The sequence below is a fragment of the Octodon degus genome, unplaced genomic scaffold (assembly GCF_000260255.1).
Source record: "Octodon degus isolate 3935 unplaced genomic scaffold, OctDeg1.0 scaffold00090, whole genome shotgun sequence".
Lineage (NCBI taxonomy): Eukaryota > Metazoa > Chordata > Mammalia > Rodentia > Octodontidae > Octodon > Octodon degus.
In genome coordinates this window covers 9,982,915-10,003,007 of record NW_004524666.1, presented here as the reverse complement: position 1 = coordinate 10,003,007, position 20,093 = coordinate 9,982,915, and the positions used below count along the sequence as shown (strand labels likewise).

The 20,093-nt window shown below is 41.6% G+C and overlaps 1 protein-coding gene across 2 annotated transcripts in view; it reads left to right on the top strand.

Annotated features, from left to right (window-relative positions):
* The first annotated feature begins 11,464 nt into the window (after nucleotides 1-11,464).
* Nucleotides 11,465-20,093, top strand: part of Cdk19 (cyclin dependent kinase 19) — a 172,475-nt gene continuing 163,846 nt past the window's right edge. The window contains exon 1 of one of the 2 annotated variants that reach the window (XM_004637494.2): nucleotides 11,465-11,982. In XM_004637494.2, the coding sequence (XP_004637551.1) occupies nucleotides 11,855-11,982 (128 nt within the window). In that variant the 5' untranslated portion in view covers nucleotides 11,465-11,854. The remainder of the gene's footprint in view (nucleotides 11,983-20,093) is intronic. The other variant, XM_023722305.1, reaches the window with a different exon arrangement.

Genomic DNA, 20,093 nt, shown 5'->3' with positions numbered 1-20,093 from the left:
TGGCAAAGAGCAAGGGGAAAAGCAGCAGCTCCTGCAGCTACCTATCCTTTTTCTTCTTACATTATAATGCAGAAGGAAGATTACTCACCCCAGTCACTGTATAGCACTCCCACCTGCAATCTTAGCACTGGATCAATAATCAATCACAAAGTCCTGAAGCTTCCCCATGACTGCATGAGGCTTTGGGGGGACAACTAGATACAAACCATAACTCCTTTTAAGACTACAACCAGCAAGACAAAGAATTTACAGGGACAGTCACCTACACCTAAACATCTCCAGTCATAGCCCAATCCTATAGTCACCTTGGGTTTCAGCAAAGCCTCACGAAACCAAGACTCCCCCATGCAGAAGTATAATCTCTCAGAGGCCATACTGTCCCCCAAGCAATAAAGAATTTTCCCTGCATTATCTTGCATCTGGAGATGATGGTTAACTAGATTAGCTCACCCTGGCAAATTCTGGTTGTGACTCTGCCTCCTTGAGTTTCTCAAGCTGAAAATTTTTTCCTTCTCTTTTTTCTTCTTTCTTTGTTGTTGTTTGGTACTTGGAATCAAGCTCAAAAGACCTTGCATTGCCAGACAGGCACTGTACTGCTCATCTATTTTCTTGGCCCTCTTAGTTTCCTTTGTTAAGGGGCCAGTTTGCTCTTTGTAGATGATCCATTCTTAGATTTTAGCCATCTCAGTTACTTTTCATTTGTTGCTGAGACAAAATACCTGACACCCAAGATTAAGGAAGGAAACGTTTACTTAGCTTACAGTTAGTGGAGGCTTCAGTCCATAGTCCGTTAGCTCCAAGGCAAACGGCAACAGTTCATGGTGGCAGAAAACAAGAGAGGAGGAGCAGCAGCTGCGGCATCCATCAAGACTCTCTCTTGTCTTTCTACACTGACTGAGAACACTGGAGCTCCTTCTAAGTGAGAAAGTGGCACAGCTGCCAAGTGCTGCAATGAAGACCAGGACTTCTTCAAGGAAAGGGGGGAGAGGGTGAAGAAGCCTTCCTCTACTCCTTTATATGCCCTTTTTGTGCTGAGTCACTCTGGGGCAGGTCCTCCCAGCCCTAGGGTGGGGCCTCCAATGTGCCAGGGCATGGAATCCACTAGCAGATCCAGTCAACCTTGGGAACCAGCCAAACTTTTGGGACATCTCAAGTTGACACAACGTATCAACTACCACAAGCTCCTTGAGCTGAAATCCTTTACCATTTCCCTTACTCTCCTATTAAAGCCTTTGCTTGTGAAATTCATGTTGATTGAATTTTTAATCTCAGTTTTAATCTCTATTATCACTGAAGCAAGGACCCACACTAGCTGGTGATAAAAGCAGCTGTGAACTCTTGGTGGTTTGGAGAAAGGTGTGCCATCCCGTAGGCAGTATCAGTGGATACAGTGGGTTGATTACTGTCCCCCTCAACTCATGTTCAGCCAGAACCTCACAATGGGATATTCTTTGAAAACAAGGTCTTTGCAGACAGAATAGTTAAGATGAGGTAATACTACCTGAGGGTGGGTCCTAAATTCAGGGACTGGTACCTAGCCTTTTAAGAAGAGGAAAGGAACTAGGTGAGTTGTGCATACCTATGACTCTAGCACTTGGGAGACTAAGGCAGGGGGGCTGTTAATTTGAGGCTACCTCAGATTACACAGTGAAGCTCTACCTCTGTCTCTCTTTCTTTTTGTCTTTTTGAGACAGGGTCTCACTATGCAGTTCAGGTTGACCTTGAGCTCACTTTGTAGCCCAGACTGGTCTTGAATTCAAAACAATATTCCTGCCTCTGCCTCCTGAGTACTGAGATCACAGGCATGCACTACCATGCCTGGCAGAGACCATGTTTCAAAAAAAAAAAAAAATCAAAACAAAACACTATAAAGACAAAAAAACATAAAAAGAGGAGAGGGTACACCAAGATATGCACAGAGAAGACCTTTGGAAGATGGAGGCAGAGATTGGACTTTCATTTCAAACTATGGAACAACTGAGGCCACTTGCAGTTGGAAGATGCACTATAAGATTCTTCCATAGAGCTATCTGAGCGAAGCTGACTCTGTGTGTACTACAACGGTAGGCTTCTAGACTGCAGATGTATGAGAGGATACATTTCTGCTGTTTTAAATCACTGAGTGTGTGGGACTTACTTACAGTAGGCCTGGGAAGCAAAACACAGCAGGGCCCCAGCCTCACACACAACACTGATCAAAGTACAGTCCATGGACTTCTGGGTGTCCATAACATCTTTTCCGGAAGCCTACAGGTTAGAACTACTTTCAAAATAATATTAAGGCAACTTTTGCCCTTAAAAAAAACAAAGCCTATGCTGATATTTGTACTAATGGTAAAAGAACAATGTTGAACAAAGGTAGCTGCATGTCATCATGTATTAAAACATGTGGTATGGCTAGGTCAAGACACGGTGGATGGCATCACATGTTGGTCTAATGTGAAAGACAGAAGCCACATCATAAGTGAAGAAGCCTAAAGAGCTGGACTTGCTTTATACCAACTGCTCTCTTGGTGACTAATCTAGGTCCCTGTCTTAATCATTCTCTTGAGGGTGCTACTGATCTAAGAGTGGTGCCCCTGTGGCTTAATTACTCATTACTAGGATACACCTTTTAAAGAGTCTACCACTTTGCCATGCCATTATGTCAGGTCCCAGCCTAGCACAGAAACCTTTGGGCAAGCAATCGTATCCAAAGCTGTAACCTTCCCTTATCCTCTCCAATCTCTCTACAGGCACAGCATTGTCAGAACAAATACTGTCAGGCATTTTGCATCAAGCCAAAAACTGGAGCAAAGTTTGCTGAGAGGAGAGAAATGCTAAGGTCTGTAGTGCAAATGTTAGCTCCAGCTGGGCATGGTGCTATGCACCTGTAATCCCAGTACTTGAGGCTGAGGCAGGAGGATCGTTTTGAGTTCGAGACCAGCCTTGGCTACAAACTAAGCTCAAGGTCAGCCAGGACTGCAGAGGGAGACCCTGTCTCAAATATATGGAAAAGAGAGAGAGAGGGAGAGAGAAAAGAAAAAAGAAAAAGTTAGCTCCTTAGAGGAAAGAGAAAACTGAGAAGAGGCATTAAAAATCAACTGAGAGGTCCAACATGCAACTGCTGACCACCCTCAGAGGAGATACAAAATGGAGTGGTAGGGTGGTGATAGTGGAGAGGATGAAAGAACATAGAGAAAGGAATTTAATATACTCACACCCAAGCAATCTTTGAGAGTCTATCACCAAGATTAAAGAATATGTTGGTTGCAGTGGTGCATGCCACTGTAATACCAGCACTATGGGAAGGGAAGGCAAAAGGAACATAATTTCAAGCCAAGTCTTGGCAGCCTAACAACTTGCCAAGATCTTGTCTCAAATTGAAAAATAATAAAAGTCCTGCTATAAAGCTCGATGTGAAGTTCCTGGTTCAATCCCCCATATCAGGAAAAAAGATAAAAGGATTAAACAGACTTTTAATGCATCTGAACTGGTCAATGATAGAAGGGGTAATAAAGTCTTCAGTCTAGAATTGATTGATGGGCCAAAACAAAATATCCAAATATAGAGGACTGGAATCCTACCAGTTTACTTTATGCTCATAAAGGAGCTTATGGCCTCACTTTGATATAAACATGAGACACACAAGAGCAGGAAAGGGTCAGGCCTGCCTAGGGTGCTCACAGCATGGATGCACAAAGACTCTCTACCCAGCCAAGAAATCCTCCTTTCCTTATATTTAAGGCTTTTGGGCCAAACCTTAAATATAAGGAAACAACTTGGTAAATCTCTTCAATCAATTTGCCTGATGTAGTCTGGACTGTGGTTAAGGGAAGCCCTATCTCCGTTTTCAAATTTTGTCTTCTATATAACTCATAAATGTATGACTAAGGGCAGAGCATTAATAAATCACTACAATTTTTCTTGGTATATCCTCCACTTATGCAATTATGTGGTGAGCTAATTAGTTCTCACAACTAACCCATTGCAATGCTGAGCATACACTCCTTTCCTTTACTCTAATAAATGGTCAGAACCATCATTTTTTCTTCCATTGTGGGCTTTCTACCCTAGGTCACGTGAACATGTTCTTTTATTTTTTTAGAGACAGGGTATTGCTATGAAGTTCAGGCTGCCCTTGTACTCACTATGTAGCCTAAACTGGCCTTGAACTCATGGTGATCCTCCTGCTTCAGCCTCTCAGGTGCTGGGATTACAGGAGTGTGCTACCACACCCAGCTATGTGGATTCAACTTTTCAATGTTTAGACAAATATTTTGAAATTCCTTCTTGGTATGTGATTAGGCTTTGTTGTCTGTCTGTGAAAGTATCATTTAGCCTTTTTTTTTCATTCAGAGTTGTTTTTTGTTTAAACTACAGGGCAGACTGCAATCAGAAGAATTTCTGCTCTTTTGAAGCTAAAACATTAAGAATTCCAAGATGACTGACAATGTCAGATTTGTAGGCCTTTAGTTTTTATTTTTGTAGATGTTCTTAAATTGAAATGGGGTTATATTGGATTAAGATGGGTCCTAAATCCAAGTGAATCATATTCCTATAAAAAGAGAAATTTGTAGACCCATAAATTCAGCTATTTGGTAAGCTGAGGAAGGAATACGGAAAGTTGGAGGCCAGCCTGGGCAACTTAGTGACACTGTGGAAGAAGCTCAATGGTAGACTCCTTACCTAGCAACTGTGAAGCTGTGGGTTCAGTTCCCAGGACAGAGAGTGGGGGCAGCTGGACACAGAAGGGGATGATGTGAAGACAGAGGCGGAGGCAGAGGCTTGAGTTAGACTGGCATAAAGCAAGAAGTACCAAAGAGTGCAGGCAGTAACCAGAAGCTGGAAGCTGTTGGGAATGCTTCTTACCTCAGGCTTCAGAAAGAACGTGGCCCTAATGATATCCTGAGTTCAGATGCCTGGCTCCCAAACTGTAAGTTCATCAACTCTTACCTTAAGACTCACAGTGTGTAATGATGTATCACAGCAGTCCTAGGAAATGGCACCAAGCAGACTCTTCCTCTACCGCAACAGCAGCCACCAACCCTCTGTGGTCTGGTCTGCATCTTCTCAGAGAAAATTCTGATTCTCTCTACTTGTTGTTCTTCCTCATCAGCTACCCTGACAGAAATTCTGTACAAAGTAGGTCAGGATCTGTTTCCCCAACAGTCTTTTAGTTTAGATCATCCTTACTAAAAGCAATTTGTTGTCAGACTTAGTTTTTTATTTTTGTGTTTTGTTTTTGTTGTTTTGAGGCAGGGTCTCACTAGGCTGATCTCAAACTTAGGGTGATCCTCCTGGCTCAGCTTCCCAAGTGCTGGGATTACAGACATACATCACCAGCCCTGCTGTCTCACACTTCTTTTGTCTTTTTGAGATAGGGTCTCACTATGCAGTTCAGGTGGGCCTTGAGCTTACTCTGTAGCCCAGGCTGGTCTTGAACTCACAACAATCCTCCTGCCTCAGCCTCCCAGTGTCTCTAACTTTTAATCAATGTTTTAAATTAATTAATTAATCTATAGATACCAGAAATCAAACTCGGGATCTCACACTTGCTAGGCAGGTACTGCACTATTAAGCTATGTTCCTGGTCCAATTTTTTTTTTGCGGAACCGGGGATTGAACTCAGACCCTTGCGCTTGCCAGGGAAGTGCTTATTCCACTGAGCCATCTCCCCGGCCCCTCCTGGTCCAATTTTTAAGGGTTAGGGTTTTAAATAATGTTTAAGTAGTATAATTATTCCTCCTAAAAGAATAGCAGATATTTACATGACAGTGCTCTAAAATCTGATTGGTCTGAGAATTGTTACTGAGAGTGGAAAGGAAGTATAAATAAGTCCTCTTACACTTACCAAGTGGCAACTACACATTATCTGTATCCATAAACTCTATAGCTCTTAGATATACTGAAAAAGGGAAAATAATGACTGACAGCAACCAACTAAGAAAGGAAAATAGAAGTAGTAATTTTAATATTTACAAAGCAGGATTTACAACAGTGCTATGGACATGATTTGAGTGTCACATCATGTTGTGTCATGTCATTTAGATTCCATTTTTGTATGTTGAAATCTTTTTTAAAAAATTTGTGTGTTGAAATTTAATCTTCGTTATGACCTACTAGAAGGTTGAAAATTAATTTGTACTGCTCTTATCAGTAAAATGGAAATAATGCTTATCTTCCTCATAGGGTAGAAATGAGGATGATATTAGTTAACTTAATCTTGAGATTCAATTAATGTTAGCACTCACCTTTTATTTTCCAAGAAACATACCAAAGTCATCATTCTTTGTCTTTACCTCCAGTGCTTTTATTTTTTCTTTGCATGTGATCCCTTATCACTAGACTCCTGCATCTAGGTACCTTGCCTTGGTGTGCTTGTTATGTTTGGTCATGCTGGGAGTGTCCCACAGGGAGCATAGCTCAGCATTGGGACATTTTGTGGAAGATGTGGAAGGAATATTTTCAATACTCCATTGATGGATATGCCATAATTTAGTATCCAGCCCCCCTCCCCCTTTTTTGGTGGTAACAGGAATTGAACTCAGAACCTTGCGCTAGCCAGGCAGGCACTTTTGCCGCTGAGCTATCTCCCCAGCCCTATCCAGTCCCTCTTGATGAGTCAACCTAACATGTCTTTTCTTCTTCATCTTCTTTTCTTTTCTTCTCTTTTTTTTTTTTTTTTTTTTTTTTTTTTTTTTGAGACTGGTAGTTCAGGCTGGTCTTGAGCTTACTTTGTAGCCCAGGCTGGCCTTTAATTTGCATTAGCCTCCCAAGTGCTGGGATTACAAGCTTGTACCACCATGTCTAGCTTTTTTTCTTGTTTTTCATTTTTTCTTTTTTCTTTCACTAGGGTCAACACAAATTTTGTGAAGCTTCCTGGAGCATTGTCAGCACGAGTCCATGCTGAATACCTGAAGTTGGAGTCTGATTTGTAAGGCGATAGCAACCGTGAAAGACATACCTGCTCAAATTGAATAGAGCTTTTCAATTACAGGCCAGCTACATAGTGAGACCTTGTCTCAAGATGAAAAGAAAATATATTTCATCGGGATAAAACCTTGTATCTTAAATAGCCAATCAAAAATATTCTTTTTTTTTTTTTTTTCCAAAATATTCTTGGGGCTATGGTTGTAGCGTAATGGTAGGATGCCTGCCTGGCTTGCATGGGGGTTTGATTACCAGCACTGAGAAAGAAAGAAAACAGTATTCTCTTCACTCCACCATCATATACTATGTTTCCAAATCAGAACATTTAGGACAGACTTGTCTGCAAGCAAAAATGTTCATGTGTTTACTTGTAATTTATGTCTTGATGCCCTGCGGGGTCCTCAAAGCTTTGTCTTAGTCTCCTCCTTGCTGAGGCACACTACCTGACACCCACAATTTATTTTTATTTTTTGTGGCCAGCTCAGTGTACCCTGGGGGCAGGGTTGGTGCTGCATGTGGTACCTGGGATTGAACCACAGTCCCTGTGCTTTGCCTAAGCTTGCCTAAGCAGGCACTTTAGACCACTGAGCTATCTTGCCCGCCCAGACACCCACACTTTATTTATTTATTTATTTTTTTGTTCCTCGAATGCCTTCAGGGCACTTTTGGCCAGTGGGAGAGGTGTGAGGTTCGAACTCCAGCAACCTGAGGCTGATAGCTTTGTGGAAGCAGCCACTTAAAGGCCTGAGCTAGGGCCAGGCCCCCAGACACCCACACTTTAAAGAAGAGGTTTATTTTGGCTCAGTTTCGAAAGTTCTAGCCCATGGTCAGGAGACTCAAATGTAGAAACAGCAAGGCAAAAAGGCCTATTGTGGGTGGAAAACTCTTAAATCACCGCACCCAGGAAATGTGAGATGGGAGGAGCCAGAGAGGGAGCCACACCCTTTCAGGCCACGCCCCGGTGAGCCTCGCTTCACACATCAGCTTCTAACTGCAACTCAGCCACAGGCCCATGACTCAATCCTAGCTATGAGCCCTTGAGTTATTTGGGGGACCTTCTCCATCCTTACAGTAACATGTCCAACCAAACTCATCATCTTTCTCTCAAAAATGGTTCCCATGTCTGTATTTTCTAGCTTTTTTAGGATTCTATCGTATTGCTGAAGTCAAAACCTTGATGTTATCTTGGGTTTTTCCTTCTTCCTTAAACCTACATTATTAATCACTTAGTTGTTAAACTTTATTTTTTTCAATTTTATTTTTAAAATTTCTGGTATGTACCTTTCTCTTTTTAAAACGTTTTTTGCCTTAAAAAAACCACAAAAACCCAACATTGCTGAACATTCCATGGTTCAGAACCCTATTCCTACCAGCACTAATACAAGTACACTAGTACTTTTAAATTTTTATTTATTTTTTATGTATTTGGTACAGGGTTTCACTATGCAGCTTGGACTTGTAGTGATCCTCCTGTCTCAGCCTCCCCGGTGCTGGGATTACAGGCGTGCGCCACTGTACAGTACTTTTTTAAACAGGCAAGACTGATTATATATATTCCTCTTTAGCTTGAAGTCTCTAATGGCTTCTATTGCCTTCAGAATTAATGAAATCTAATGCTTCTTTTTGATATACACAGCTCTTCATAATTTGACCCCAGCTTATCTGCCTAGTGTTTCTGTACTCATTCCCTTTGTTTAATCTGTAACATTCAAGCTCATCTCATTCTTTGATCTATCATATGAAAGTTTCCTGCTCCTTACACCCTTACTTGACCATCAATTAAAAGTCTACTTGAGGCAAGATAGAAGAAATAAAAGGTAGAAAGGACATAAAGGAATCATAAATAAAAATTAAAATAAAGAGCGGGTTAACAGAATCCAAAGAATGTTTAAATTATCTATTAAAAAAAACTGTCCATACCTGTAGAATGGGCTAGTACCCTTCTGAGGAGTGGGCTACCTTTTCCCTGGATTTCCACCTTTCTGCCTCACTTTCCTGAGCACCCACACTTCACTCTGGAGTACATCCTAAATCTGTTTAATAAACTATTCCCACAATTCTCACTGACGTGTCCTGAAAACTTCCTGAGATGAGTCATCAAGTCTACACATTTTTTCTACAAAAAGGTGAGTTAAACTTCTTATTTCATACATGGGGATTTCTTAGAGCCAGCTTGAGAAAACTATCCATTCTTTATTATTTTATTTTATTTATTTTTTAAGATAGGGTCCTATGTAGCCCAGGATAGCCTCAAATTCATTGTGACCCTCCTGCAAAGCCCCTTAAGTGCTGGGATTGCAAACACGCACCACTATGCCTGGTGCCATTCTTTAAATTTTAGTTTAAAGCTATTTTCTTTATGAACTCTGTCCTGCCTTATCTATAGCTTATCCTCCCCATTCTGCTGTTGTTCTTTGTATCCACACAGTGTATTTTTAATTTGCTTGCAGGCTGGTTTATTTAGTAGATTTATCCGTGTTGGAAAAAGACTGATTTCTTTTCCTGTATCTTCATCACTTAAACTAGTACCTGACAATAAGAGCAACTTAGATTTTTTTTTTTTTTTTTTGAGAATCAGGGATTGAACTCAGGCCCTTGCATTTGCCAGAGAAACACTTATTCCACTGAGCCATCTCCCTGGCCCTGCAACTCAGATTCTTGAAGTGACTTGAAGGTATTTCCCAGGAGGGTCTGTTGTTGTAAAAACACAATTCTGCCCTTCTCTTTAGTTTCCTAAGATTCTCTGAAATTCTAGCAGATAGTTTATATATAAACCAAAGTTTTCTGACTGATGGACAAGTGCTTCACCACTGAGCTACCTCCACTTTGCTTATTTCAGGTAGAATTGACCATTCCCATCTTTTTGCTCCTACTGTGTGTTGTATGTAAATCCTACCTCTGCCAATGATGTTTAATTTTGTATCTCCAAATCTGAACCATGAGGCATGCCATTGTAGGGAAGGGAAAAGTGACCTACCTCCTCACATCTATGCTGCTCAGGTGATCTGTGAATTAAGTAGATGTGACCAGAGTGACAGAATGACAACTACTCAGGCTGACTTCGAGATCCTGGGTTCAAGAGATTCTCCTGTCTTAGTCTCCTGAGTAGCTGTGCCACTGTGCCTAATGCCAACAGAAAAACAATTTTATACACATATGCAGAGCTTGGTAAGTGTGGCGGCACACACTCAGGAGGCTGAAGCAGGAGGATCTTTGCAAGTTTGAGACCAGTCTGAGCTACAAAGAGAGCTCTAGGCCAGCCTGAACTGCATAGTGACACCCTGTCTCAAAAAGGCCAGACACATATTCTCCAAAATGTGACTTAAAAAAAGGGTCAGAAGTGTCCTGACCTATAGAAAGGACTTGGAGTTTGGAGGGATAATGGACATAAATCAAGGGAGGGTGAGAAGATAAAAGTTGCCTTATTAGGCAGATAGTCTTTCTGATGATAAAAGAGGCCTAGAAATCACTCTGACATAGATGCCTTTACTAATGAAATTTGCATTATAATTGTGAATTCATCTTTTTCAAATCGTTATTTTATACTTTTAGGCAATGGGAGGAGCTCAAGAGTTTCTGGGACATGTGTTGGCTGGTTCTAAATTTCTTGTAGTTCAAAGTCATCGATGTGTCAGAAGGGCATATTTTACTGTGATGCATTCTGGTTTCCTACAATCTTAGTTTGGGGTGATGTGTCCTGAGTCCCAACAATGTAAAAGGAACCAGTATTCACCCCCCAAAGACTTAAAACATTCTAGGAGGGTCACCGTTATGAATACTGCAAAAACATTTCACAATCTAACCAGTATTTTTTTTAAACGCTGCATTTTCAGGCACTTTAATTCTCCTTTGACAGATGGCTAAAACTTGGCTATGGAAACTGCATATTCTAGGAGAAAATTACACAGCGCGCCACAAAAAAAGATGATTGGTTGCTGAGGCTCTGAAGTTACATGCCCTCCTCAGACCAAGGCAAGAACTAGAAAATCGCTGAATATTCAGGTTTTAAAATACTTTTTTTTTTTTTTTTTTTTTTGCATCGTAAAGAAAAAAGATTAACCTATCAGGAAGAAGCGACCACTTTCGAGTACCAATCCAGAGCGTGAATACATCTAAAACCTAGGGATACTCACACACCAAAGAGAATGCTACCCTTCAGGCTCTGCCAATGAGCCGCGAGCCGGCGGGCGGGGCGATGGGCGGACCAATTGCCGTAGAAAACAAACAAAATGCAGTACTACAATTTTAACCACAGTCCTAGCTTCTTACAGCTCAGAAGCAAGCTCCTGGGCAAGGCGGTTATTAATTTCTTTCTATCCTGCTACTCAAAGGACAGAGCGGGAGTACCTTCTCAGCAGAACAAAGGCCTTCTGGTCCTTAGCTCTCAAGGACTAGCAGAAAGCGCTCCGTAACTTTGGGCTCTCTACCTTCACAAGACCCGGGAGGCAGATGGGGGGAGGCGGTGACAATGCGCAAGCGTGCATGCCTGGGGGAGGCGAGGCTGCGGAGGCCCACGGAACACTGGGAGCTGTATTTCTCTTGCTAGTGAAACGTGTATTGCTCCTCCGCCTCTGGGACTACATTTCCCGGAATCCTCTACGACCGCGGGGTGGGCGGACTGGTTCGTTAATGAGTTCGAGGAAGCCGCGGCGCGGCCCACCAGGTTCCAAAACAAGGAAATGAAGGGGGGAGGCGGGACTGGAGGTGCCTGCGGGAGTCTCCGCCGCCACCGCCGCCGCGGAGGAGGAGGAGGTGGACGAGGTGGCTGCCGGGGCCGGTGAGGAGTCCCCTGCTGAAGGCGGACGGCGGAGCAGCGGGCGGCGCGCACGCCCGAGAGGCGGCTGCTGGAGAAGTGGAGCGGCAGTCGCGGGGGGAGGAGGAGGAGGAGGGACTGAGCGGCGGCGGCCCCCGCGTCCCGGTGCCTCTATGGGGGAAGCAGACAATGGATTATGATTTCAAGGCGAAGCTGGCGGCGGAGCGGGAGCGGGTAGAAGATTTGTTTGAGTACGAAGGGTGCAAAGTGGGACGCGGCACCTACGGGCATGTCTACAAGGCGAGGCGGAAAGATGGGTAAGAGCTCGGGCGGGGGGAGTGGGCTCGCGCGGGTCCTCGCCTGCAGCGGCGGGGCGGAGTGGGTGGGTCGGAGCCCGCGGGCCGGGGTGGAGGGCCAGGCGCGGTGGTCTCGGCCAGGTCCTGGGGCGGACTCTGAGGAACGCCCGTTCGCCCACCGTGCGGCCCGTCGCGCCCCCGAACTCCCGCCGCGCAGCCCTGTCGCGGCCGGCGTTCTGCTCCCCGCGGCGTCCAGCGTCCGCAGAGCCGGCGGCGACCCCCGTGGAGACCGTGGCTGGAGGAGGAGTTGTAGGGTCATCTCCACTGGAGGTGCAGTGGACTGGCAGGGCTCGGCTGGTGAGTTCCCGCTCCAGCCCTGGGGAGGTGACGGTCGTCTAGGAACTTCCAATCGGCGCCGCGCTTTCCGGGGCGGCGGTTTGAAACCTCGCCCGCGAGTCGGTGGGGCGCTCAGGCGCTGGGGTTCTGGTGGACCTTGGGCTGCGACTCTCGGGACTGGGACCCCGGGGGCGTCGCCGCTGCAGGGGCAAGGTCTCGGCATTTGGGGCCAACGTCGGTCCCGCGGCTCAGTCTTCGCTGTCTCTGGGAACCCTTGGCCGCTTCCCAACCTATCCCACCTGCCTCAGCTCTGAGGTTTATGTTCTCAATTTTGCACCTTCTCCTTAAAGGAAGGATCTTCTCTGTTGGCTGCTGTGTTTTGCAAGCGTTAACTTTCGAGTTCTCTGGGATAAATTCTCTGGTACCCGCTTCCTCCTCTCGAGCCCTTTGGGTATTTTGAATTTTTTGCCCGCCACTTACCAGCCTCTACCAAATTGGCTGTGCAATGGGGTTTATCAAGGACACAGATTATCATTTACGGATTACAGAGTGACACAGAACTGGCTTAGAACCTTTGTTTCAGGGGAGTTGAGCGAGGACGGTAGGACCCCTTGGGAAGTCGTTTTAGAAGACGCACTGGATTATGTTTTGAGAACCCCTGCCCTTCCATCCTGGAGGGCCGACAAGCAGGACAGGTGGAACCAGTTTCCTGTCTAAGAAGGGTTGATTGAGACCAATCCTAGTCTCTGTCTCACCGTGACCGGAATTTCCCTCCCCCAGGGTTCGGGAGTTCAAAATCTCCAGTCCTTCTTGGTCTATCTATAGAGAAGGAATTCTTTTTTATTTTATCTATTTTTTTAAATTTTTGCAATTGGAACTCAACCCTTTCAGAATAAATGGGTTGTCAACCACAATGACATTGCCGCTTATCTTTTGATATGATTTGCTAGTTCTTTTCTGGATTCTTGTCCAGAAAAAAAAATGGTTTAAGAACTAGACCAAAGTAGGTCGTTGATGCACTTAGCAGTTTCATACAAGCAACGAAACACAACCGTATAAAGTGTAGACATACATAAATATCTTTACAAAATCCAAGTTTTGGGGCCAGGGAGATAGCTCTGTAGAATAAGCACTTGCCTGGCAAGCACAAAGGCCTGAATCCAATCCCTGGTTCTGCAAACAAACAAGCAAACAATCTAAGTTTAAAAGATTATTACTGTAAATTATGTTTTCTCCTGTAACAACTGTCCAGGCCAGTGATACTAAGTTGTTTCTAGTCATTTTTGTAGTTACTGAGGAGGTGTCTTGTAAATTGACTTGTACTTTGTGTTGGGGTATTACCTCAGCTTGTTATACTGCCGCGCCTGTGGAATTCTCTAACAGATTTTTAGGAAAGCTCAGTTAAGATTTACTGTTTGGATATTGTTTTTACAAAATAATTATGGGGTGCTCCTCATATTCTTTATACAAACTTTGTGATGTCTTTTACCTAGAATTTTTGAAAATTTTTTTTTTTTGGCTAAAGTAACCTTTTGGCACTTCTTGAGAAAAGTTAAAAATTCTACTTTTAAATTGCAATAGTATAGTCTGAACAAAACAAAAAAAGAATCTGATTGATTGATTTATTGAGACAGGCTCTCCTTGTGTAGTCCAAGTTGGCTTTGAACTCATTCTGTGGAAAGGCTATTCTCAAACTCAGGGTGATCCTTCTGCCTCATCCTCCTGAGTGCTGGGATTACAAGCATGTGCCCCCACACCTGGGGTGTGTACTATTTTTTTCTTTTTCTTTTTCTTTTTTTGTCTTTTTGGGACAGGATTTCACTATCCAGTTCACTTTGTAGTAATCTAGGCTGGCCCGAAACCTGAGGCAATCCTCCTGCCTCAGCTACCCAGTGTCGGAATTATAGGCATGTACCACTACACTTGATCTCTTTATTATTTTAAAATATTCTCCCTTTATTAAACTCATTGCTTTGAGTACACTTCCTTCTTGAGTGAAATTTGTTTATTAGAGTCAACAAAAGTTAAGATTAGAGTGTGTATCTTCAAAATATAGAATAATTTTTCAAAAGAAACAAACTTGGAATCTAAAAGTGTTTAAACCACTGTATGGGGTGTAAGAAAAGCTCAAGGATCTGGCTGAGATTTGTGACCTTATAATAAACAATCTCTTGTTGGGTGGCAGAGGGATTATCTTTGTGATGTTCAGGGCTAGAGACTTGAAAGACCAAATATATATATATATATATATATCTATGTATGTATATATATTTATTTATATTTATATATTCTTTTTTGTGTATTTTGTACAGGGTCTCACTATGCAGCTTGAACTGGTAGGCCTCCCCAGCACTGAGATTACAGGCGTGTTCCACCATGCCTGACTCTGTCTCTGGCTCAGCGCTCCTGGATGTGGAACCAACACAGCATGTGAGACTGGGGATTGAATGTTGGTCCCTGCGCTTGCCAGAGCAGGTGCTTAGTCTGCTGAGATATCTTGCTGGCCCAAAAATATTTTTAGTGGTGATTCTAAACTGTGATACATATATACAGTACATAGTAAAGGATTTTACCTTCTAATCATTGTAAATTAGTTTACCTCTCTGCAGGTTTTATTTTGGTTAACGCAGAAAAATGTATAACACTTAGGGAACAAGAGAGAAATCATGAGTTGGTTATTGAGAAGTTTCTAGTGAATGAAATGTATCTAATCAAACTGTTTCCATTTTAAGAAGAAACATTAGAAAAAAATAACAAAATATCAGTTAAAAAGCCCCTGCTTACTTAGTAATTAAGTGTTACAGTTTACAAAATCTTAGAATGTTCTTTCTCCTTATAGTATGGAGAAAGTTGGAACTTTGTTATAGTATGTTTCATAACTTTATAATAGGCTTAAAATGTAAGGAACTATTGGATTTTCACTTTCTTATTTTTCATTCAACATATACAAAATTTTACATACTTATGGAATAACATGAGGATAAACATACCTTTTCAAACATTTATTTTTGCTGAAAATATTAAAACTTTTCTTATAGCTTAATAGAAATATACATTATAATTATTATTTATGTTACTCTATTATTTGTTAAAACACCAGAACTGGCTTGGGGAGATGACTCAGTAGAATAAGTGCTTCCCTGGTAAGTGCAAGGGTCTGAGTTCAAGCCCCAGTTCCGCGCAAAATAAAAAAAGGGCCAGTGAGATAGTTCAGTAGACTAAGTACCCGCTTAGGCAAGCGGAGGGACTAGGGCTTGATCCTCAGCCCCTCAGTGTTCTGAGTCACCTGAGACTGGGTGTGGTGGAGCACGCCTGTAACCCCAGCAGTGGGGAGGCTGAAAACAGGCAGATCACTACGAGACTGAGCTGCATAGTGAGACCCTATACCAAATACATTAAAAAAAAAACACCAGAACTTACTGCCCTGCAAAGTATTTCTGTAAGTTTAATGAAAATGTCACTTGTTTATGTCTTTATTTTGGAGGAACCCTGAGTGCTTTTTTTTTTTTTTTTTTCCTTTTTTTTACCCCCAAAGGAGCGCTGAATAGTTGTTTATGTACTTATTGGTGCTGGAGATTGAGTGAACCCAGAGCCTTAGCCCCAGAAGTTATTTTTGAAGAGAAACAAGAATATATCAGAAGTTTTAAATATGACCAATAATTCATTATAAAGTTTTTCCTCATTAATTCATTAATAGAAAGTCACTTTTTTTTTTGGTCTTTTTGAGATAGGGTCTTGCTATGCAGCTCAGACTGGCCTAGATCTCACTTTGTAGCCCAGGCTGTCTTGAACTTGAACTTGCAGTGATCCTCCTTCCTTAGCCTCCCAAGTACTGGGATTTTTTTTGTGGGGGTATATTTAGTACAGGGTCTACAGGGTCTCATTATGTAGATTGGACTCGCAGTGATTCTCCTGTTTTCAGCCTCCCAACTGCTGGGATTACAGGTGCATACCAGCATGCCTAGTCTCAGTTGCCCTCTCAGTGTGCCCCAGGGGTGGGGCTGGCACTGCATGCCGGGCATCAAACCCTAGCTGCTGTGCTGTGCTTAAGCAGGTGCTTTTTTTTTTTTTTTCTTTTCTGGAGTACTGGGCTTACTGGTGTATGCTGCCACACTTGGTTATGCATATCGCATACTTTATGGTTATAAATCTCAAGGCCATATTTTTCTTGTTGGAAGCATTTTTATTTACTTTTGTTGTTGAAGTACTGGTGGTTGAACCAGGATCTCAAACATGCTGTGCATACGTTCTACCACTGAGCTATGTCTCCAGCCCCTTTTAAACTTTTATTTTGAGGCAAGGTCTCACTACATTGCCCAAGCTGACCTCTGATTTGAGACTCTTCTGCAGTTGTTTCCTGAGAAACTGGTATTACAGATAGGTGCCATCACTCCTGATGACATTTTTTGACTGTTAGAAAGTTCTCTTTATGAGGTTCAGACAAAATGATTCCACAGTATAAAACATTATGTCTGAAAGTGTTGTACTTAACAATACTACTGTTCATCTTTGCAGACATTTGGTTTCTTAAATCACTCCAGCAAAATAATCTGTTTTGGACTTAAGTTTTTGAAAGAGACAGTAATTGGAAAGTGAAATGACTGTCAGATATCTTACAGTTTCAGTTTTGCCTTAGGGTTTCAGATGAGTAGTTGGTGACTGTGTTTTAACCTATGTTAAGAAATCTTTCACAAATAAAGGTACATATATGCAGATACATATGGATAAATAATAGATAAAATAGTATGTGCCTATTAATTGATTTTTCACAATTAGTTTGTAATTAAAATAATGTGTGTTTTCAATGGGAAGAATAGATCTTTCAGTATGATCATAGCATATTAAAGCTTTCAGAAGTTTTAGATCTGTTTCCACTTCCTCCTTCATTTTTGGGTGTGGGGAAGGGCAGAGTCTCACTATGTACTTCAGGCTAACATTGAACTCCCTGTAGCTCAGGCTGGCATTAAACTCTTGGTGATTCTCTTGCTTCAGCCTTCTATGTGCTAGGATTACAGGTGTGTGCTACCATGTCCAGCTTCAACTCTTCTTATATATAAGAAAGAGATTTTAGAGGTTATAGTATAATGACCATAGTCTCAGAAAGATGAAACCTGTAATCCAGATCTAACTCTTCAGTTTTTGTGTTTTCTAATATGTTTTCCTTGATAATGTCATGGGAAGAAACAAAACAAAAAGGCCATGTTGCCACTAGTCTTGGTACTCTTACTGTGCAAACTTTTCTCCATGCAAAAATACATCTATATTAAAAATATGGAAAAGGGAAAGTATAAAAGGAGGCCCATTTGCCCCCTTCACTGGGCATTGAATCCAGGGCCTTTGCACAAAATTATATCATTAGCTCTTTGAAAAAAGTTTGTTTTTAAAATTTTGAGACAGGGTTTCTATACTAAGTTGATAAGTTGCCCAGGCTGGGGCTGAAACTGTGATACTCCTGCCTCAATCTTCCAAGGTGTAGGCCATTACAGATGAGGTCCTCCATGTTTAAAAGGGACATTTTAAAAAAGGAGAGCAAGAGATGGGCGTGGTGGCACGCTCCTGTAATAATCCCAGCTCTTGGGAGGCTGTAAACAGGTGAGATCACTATGAGTCTGATCTTGTACTGAGACCCTGAACATCCTGTAGACCCTTCCCTAAAATAAAAAAAAAAAAAAAAAAAAAAAAAAAAAAGAGCAAGAGGCTGGAGATGTAGTGGAATGGTGGAGTGCTTCCCTAGCACACATGGAAGGCGCTGGCGTCAATCAACAGTGTAAATAAATAAATAGTACAGGATTGCAGATTCTGCTACTTATAGCTGCTTCCTTTCATGCTCACTGCCACTGCTCTTAACTGTTATCTGCATTTTATACTATAGTACTTGAATTAGCTCTCTCTTTAGTCTTTCTCCACTATATGGGGAGAGATAAGTGGTTAGATCCAAGTTACTGTTGGTGTCATTTTCCTACAAAATACAATCATATTTCTTTTTGAAAAGCTACATTTCTTGTGATTTATAAGATCAGATCCAGTTCCTAAGTTTGGTATCTGAAGGCGACATTAGCATTGACATCTTAAAGCATACAGCTTTTGCACTTTCTGTTTCTCTTCCAGCGAGTCCGAGCCGTAACATTGAAATGGTCATAGTTTGTAGACCTTAACCAATCCTGTCATGTCTTACTTTCTTTGTTCTGTCTTCCAACTAGAAGAATGTTGCTGTATCATTTTTCTTCATCTCCTAACCTTCACAAACAAGGTGAACTTGGTTGTACTTTAGTACTCAAAATAGTTTTTTTCCAAATCCACCCCTTGTTCACAAAGAGTACTCTTTTGCTGTGCTTCTATCCCTTTTTTGTCCTTTTGTTATATCACTGTAAGTGATACTAAATTTTTTTCACCTACTAGCTGCAAAGGGTCATCATCATCATTCTGGCTCCTGTGCCTTCTACAGGGTTGGGCATGTAATAAAAAATGAAAAGTTCCGTTGTATTTCAAAAATGCCTTAAATTGAAAAGCATGTCTTGCTGATTGTAAAAACAGACCAAAATCCTTTTTAAAAATAGGTTTAAGAAATAGAAAAAAAATATCTCTTTTTATACAATAGAATACTACTCAGCCATGAATAAGGATCATCTTGAGGCTTTATAGATAAATGGATGCAACTCAAGACCATACTCACAGGTGAAATAAATCAGAGGCACATGTGTGAACATTGTACTGTTTCCATAGTGTGAGAAACTGAGTAAGATCCAAAATGTGCACTACATAATTATGATAGGGGAAGAAACTTCAAAGTGAAAGAAACTGGGATGAGGGAAAGGACAAAACAAAGGGAAAAGGAAAAAACATACACCAGATAAAGTAGCTATATTATTAATCCCTCTTAGTTCGTTGAACATAAGGGTTTGTGCCAGTGTTGTTTGATTTTTCATGCCTATATCTTGTACTCAAAGCACCTACTTTGAAGATAACAATGTACTAACCATTGTTGTTCTTCTGTTTTCTTGTTTTGAAATTTTGTTTCGTTGTTTTTTCGCTTTAAAATTGAAAAAACCCTAAAAAAATAGGTTCATTTACTTTTTATAAAAAGCAATGTGTTGGCCAGGAGTGATGCACTCTGTCTGTCAGTTTGTGGTAAGGCAGGTTGCCAAATCTGAACCCAGACTCGGCAATTTAGCAACTTAGTGAGACTTTACCTCAAAATAAAAACAAATTACAAAGGGTTCGTTCTCCAGTACCATCACCACCACCACCTCCGCCACTGCCACCACAACAGTAACAAGAAAAGGCAAACAGTATTTTAAGTTGAGTGTGTTGAGTTAGGTATACAGTCCCAGCGTTTGGTAGGGTTAGGCAGGGGAATGTGAGTTCCAAGTTACATATTGAGACTCTTTGTCAACAAAAAAAAGAGAAGAAAAAAGCCTTTTTGATAATTACTTTTGGAAAGGCTGAAATACAGTGATGTTACATGAGCTAGGTAGTTACTAGTATGTGTAAATACAAGTATTTGTGTAACAGTCTAGTGTATTTTTTCTAGGAAATTGTGGGCTGCTTTGCAAAAGTTTCTTTTAATAGACATTAATAGGTAAGGAAAATAGGTAAATTATTTTGAAATGTTAAGCTTTTTTCCCTCACTTATGTTAGCATTTTTCAATTGCCAGACTGTAGTAATCAGTATTTGTTTTTTTTTTTTTTTTTTTTTTTTAAATTTTTGTTTTTGTTTTTTGAGACAAGGTATCTTTGGCTGGTCTTGAGCTCACTGTGCAATCCAGGCTGGCCTTGAACTTGCAGTGATCCTCCTG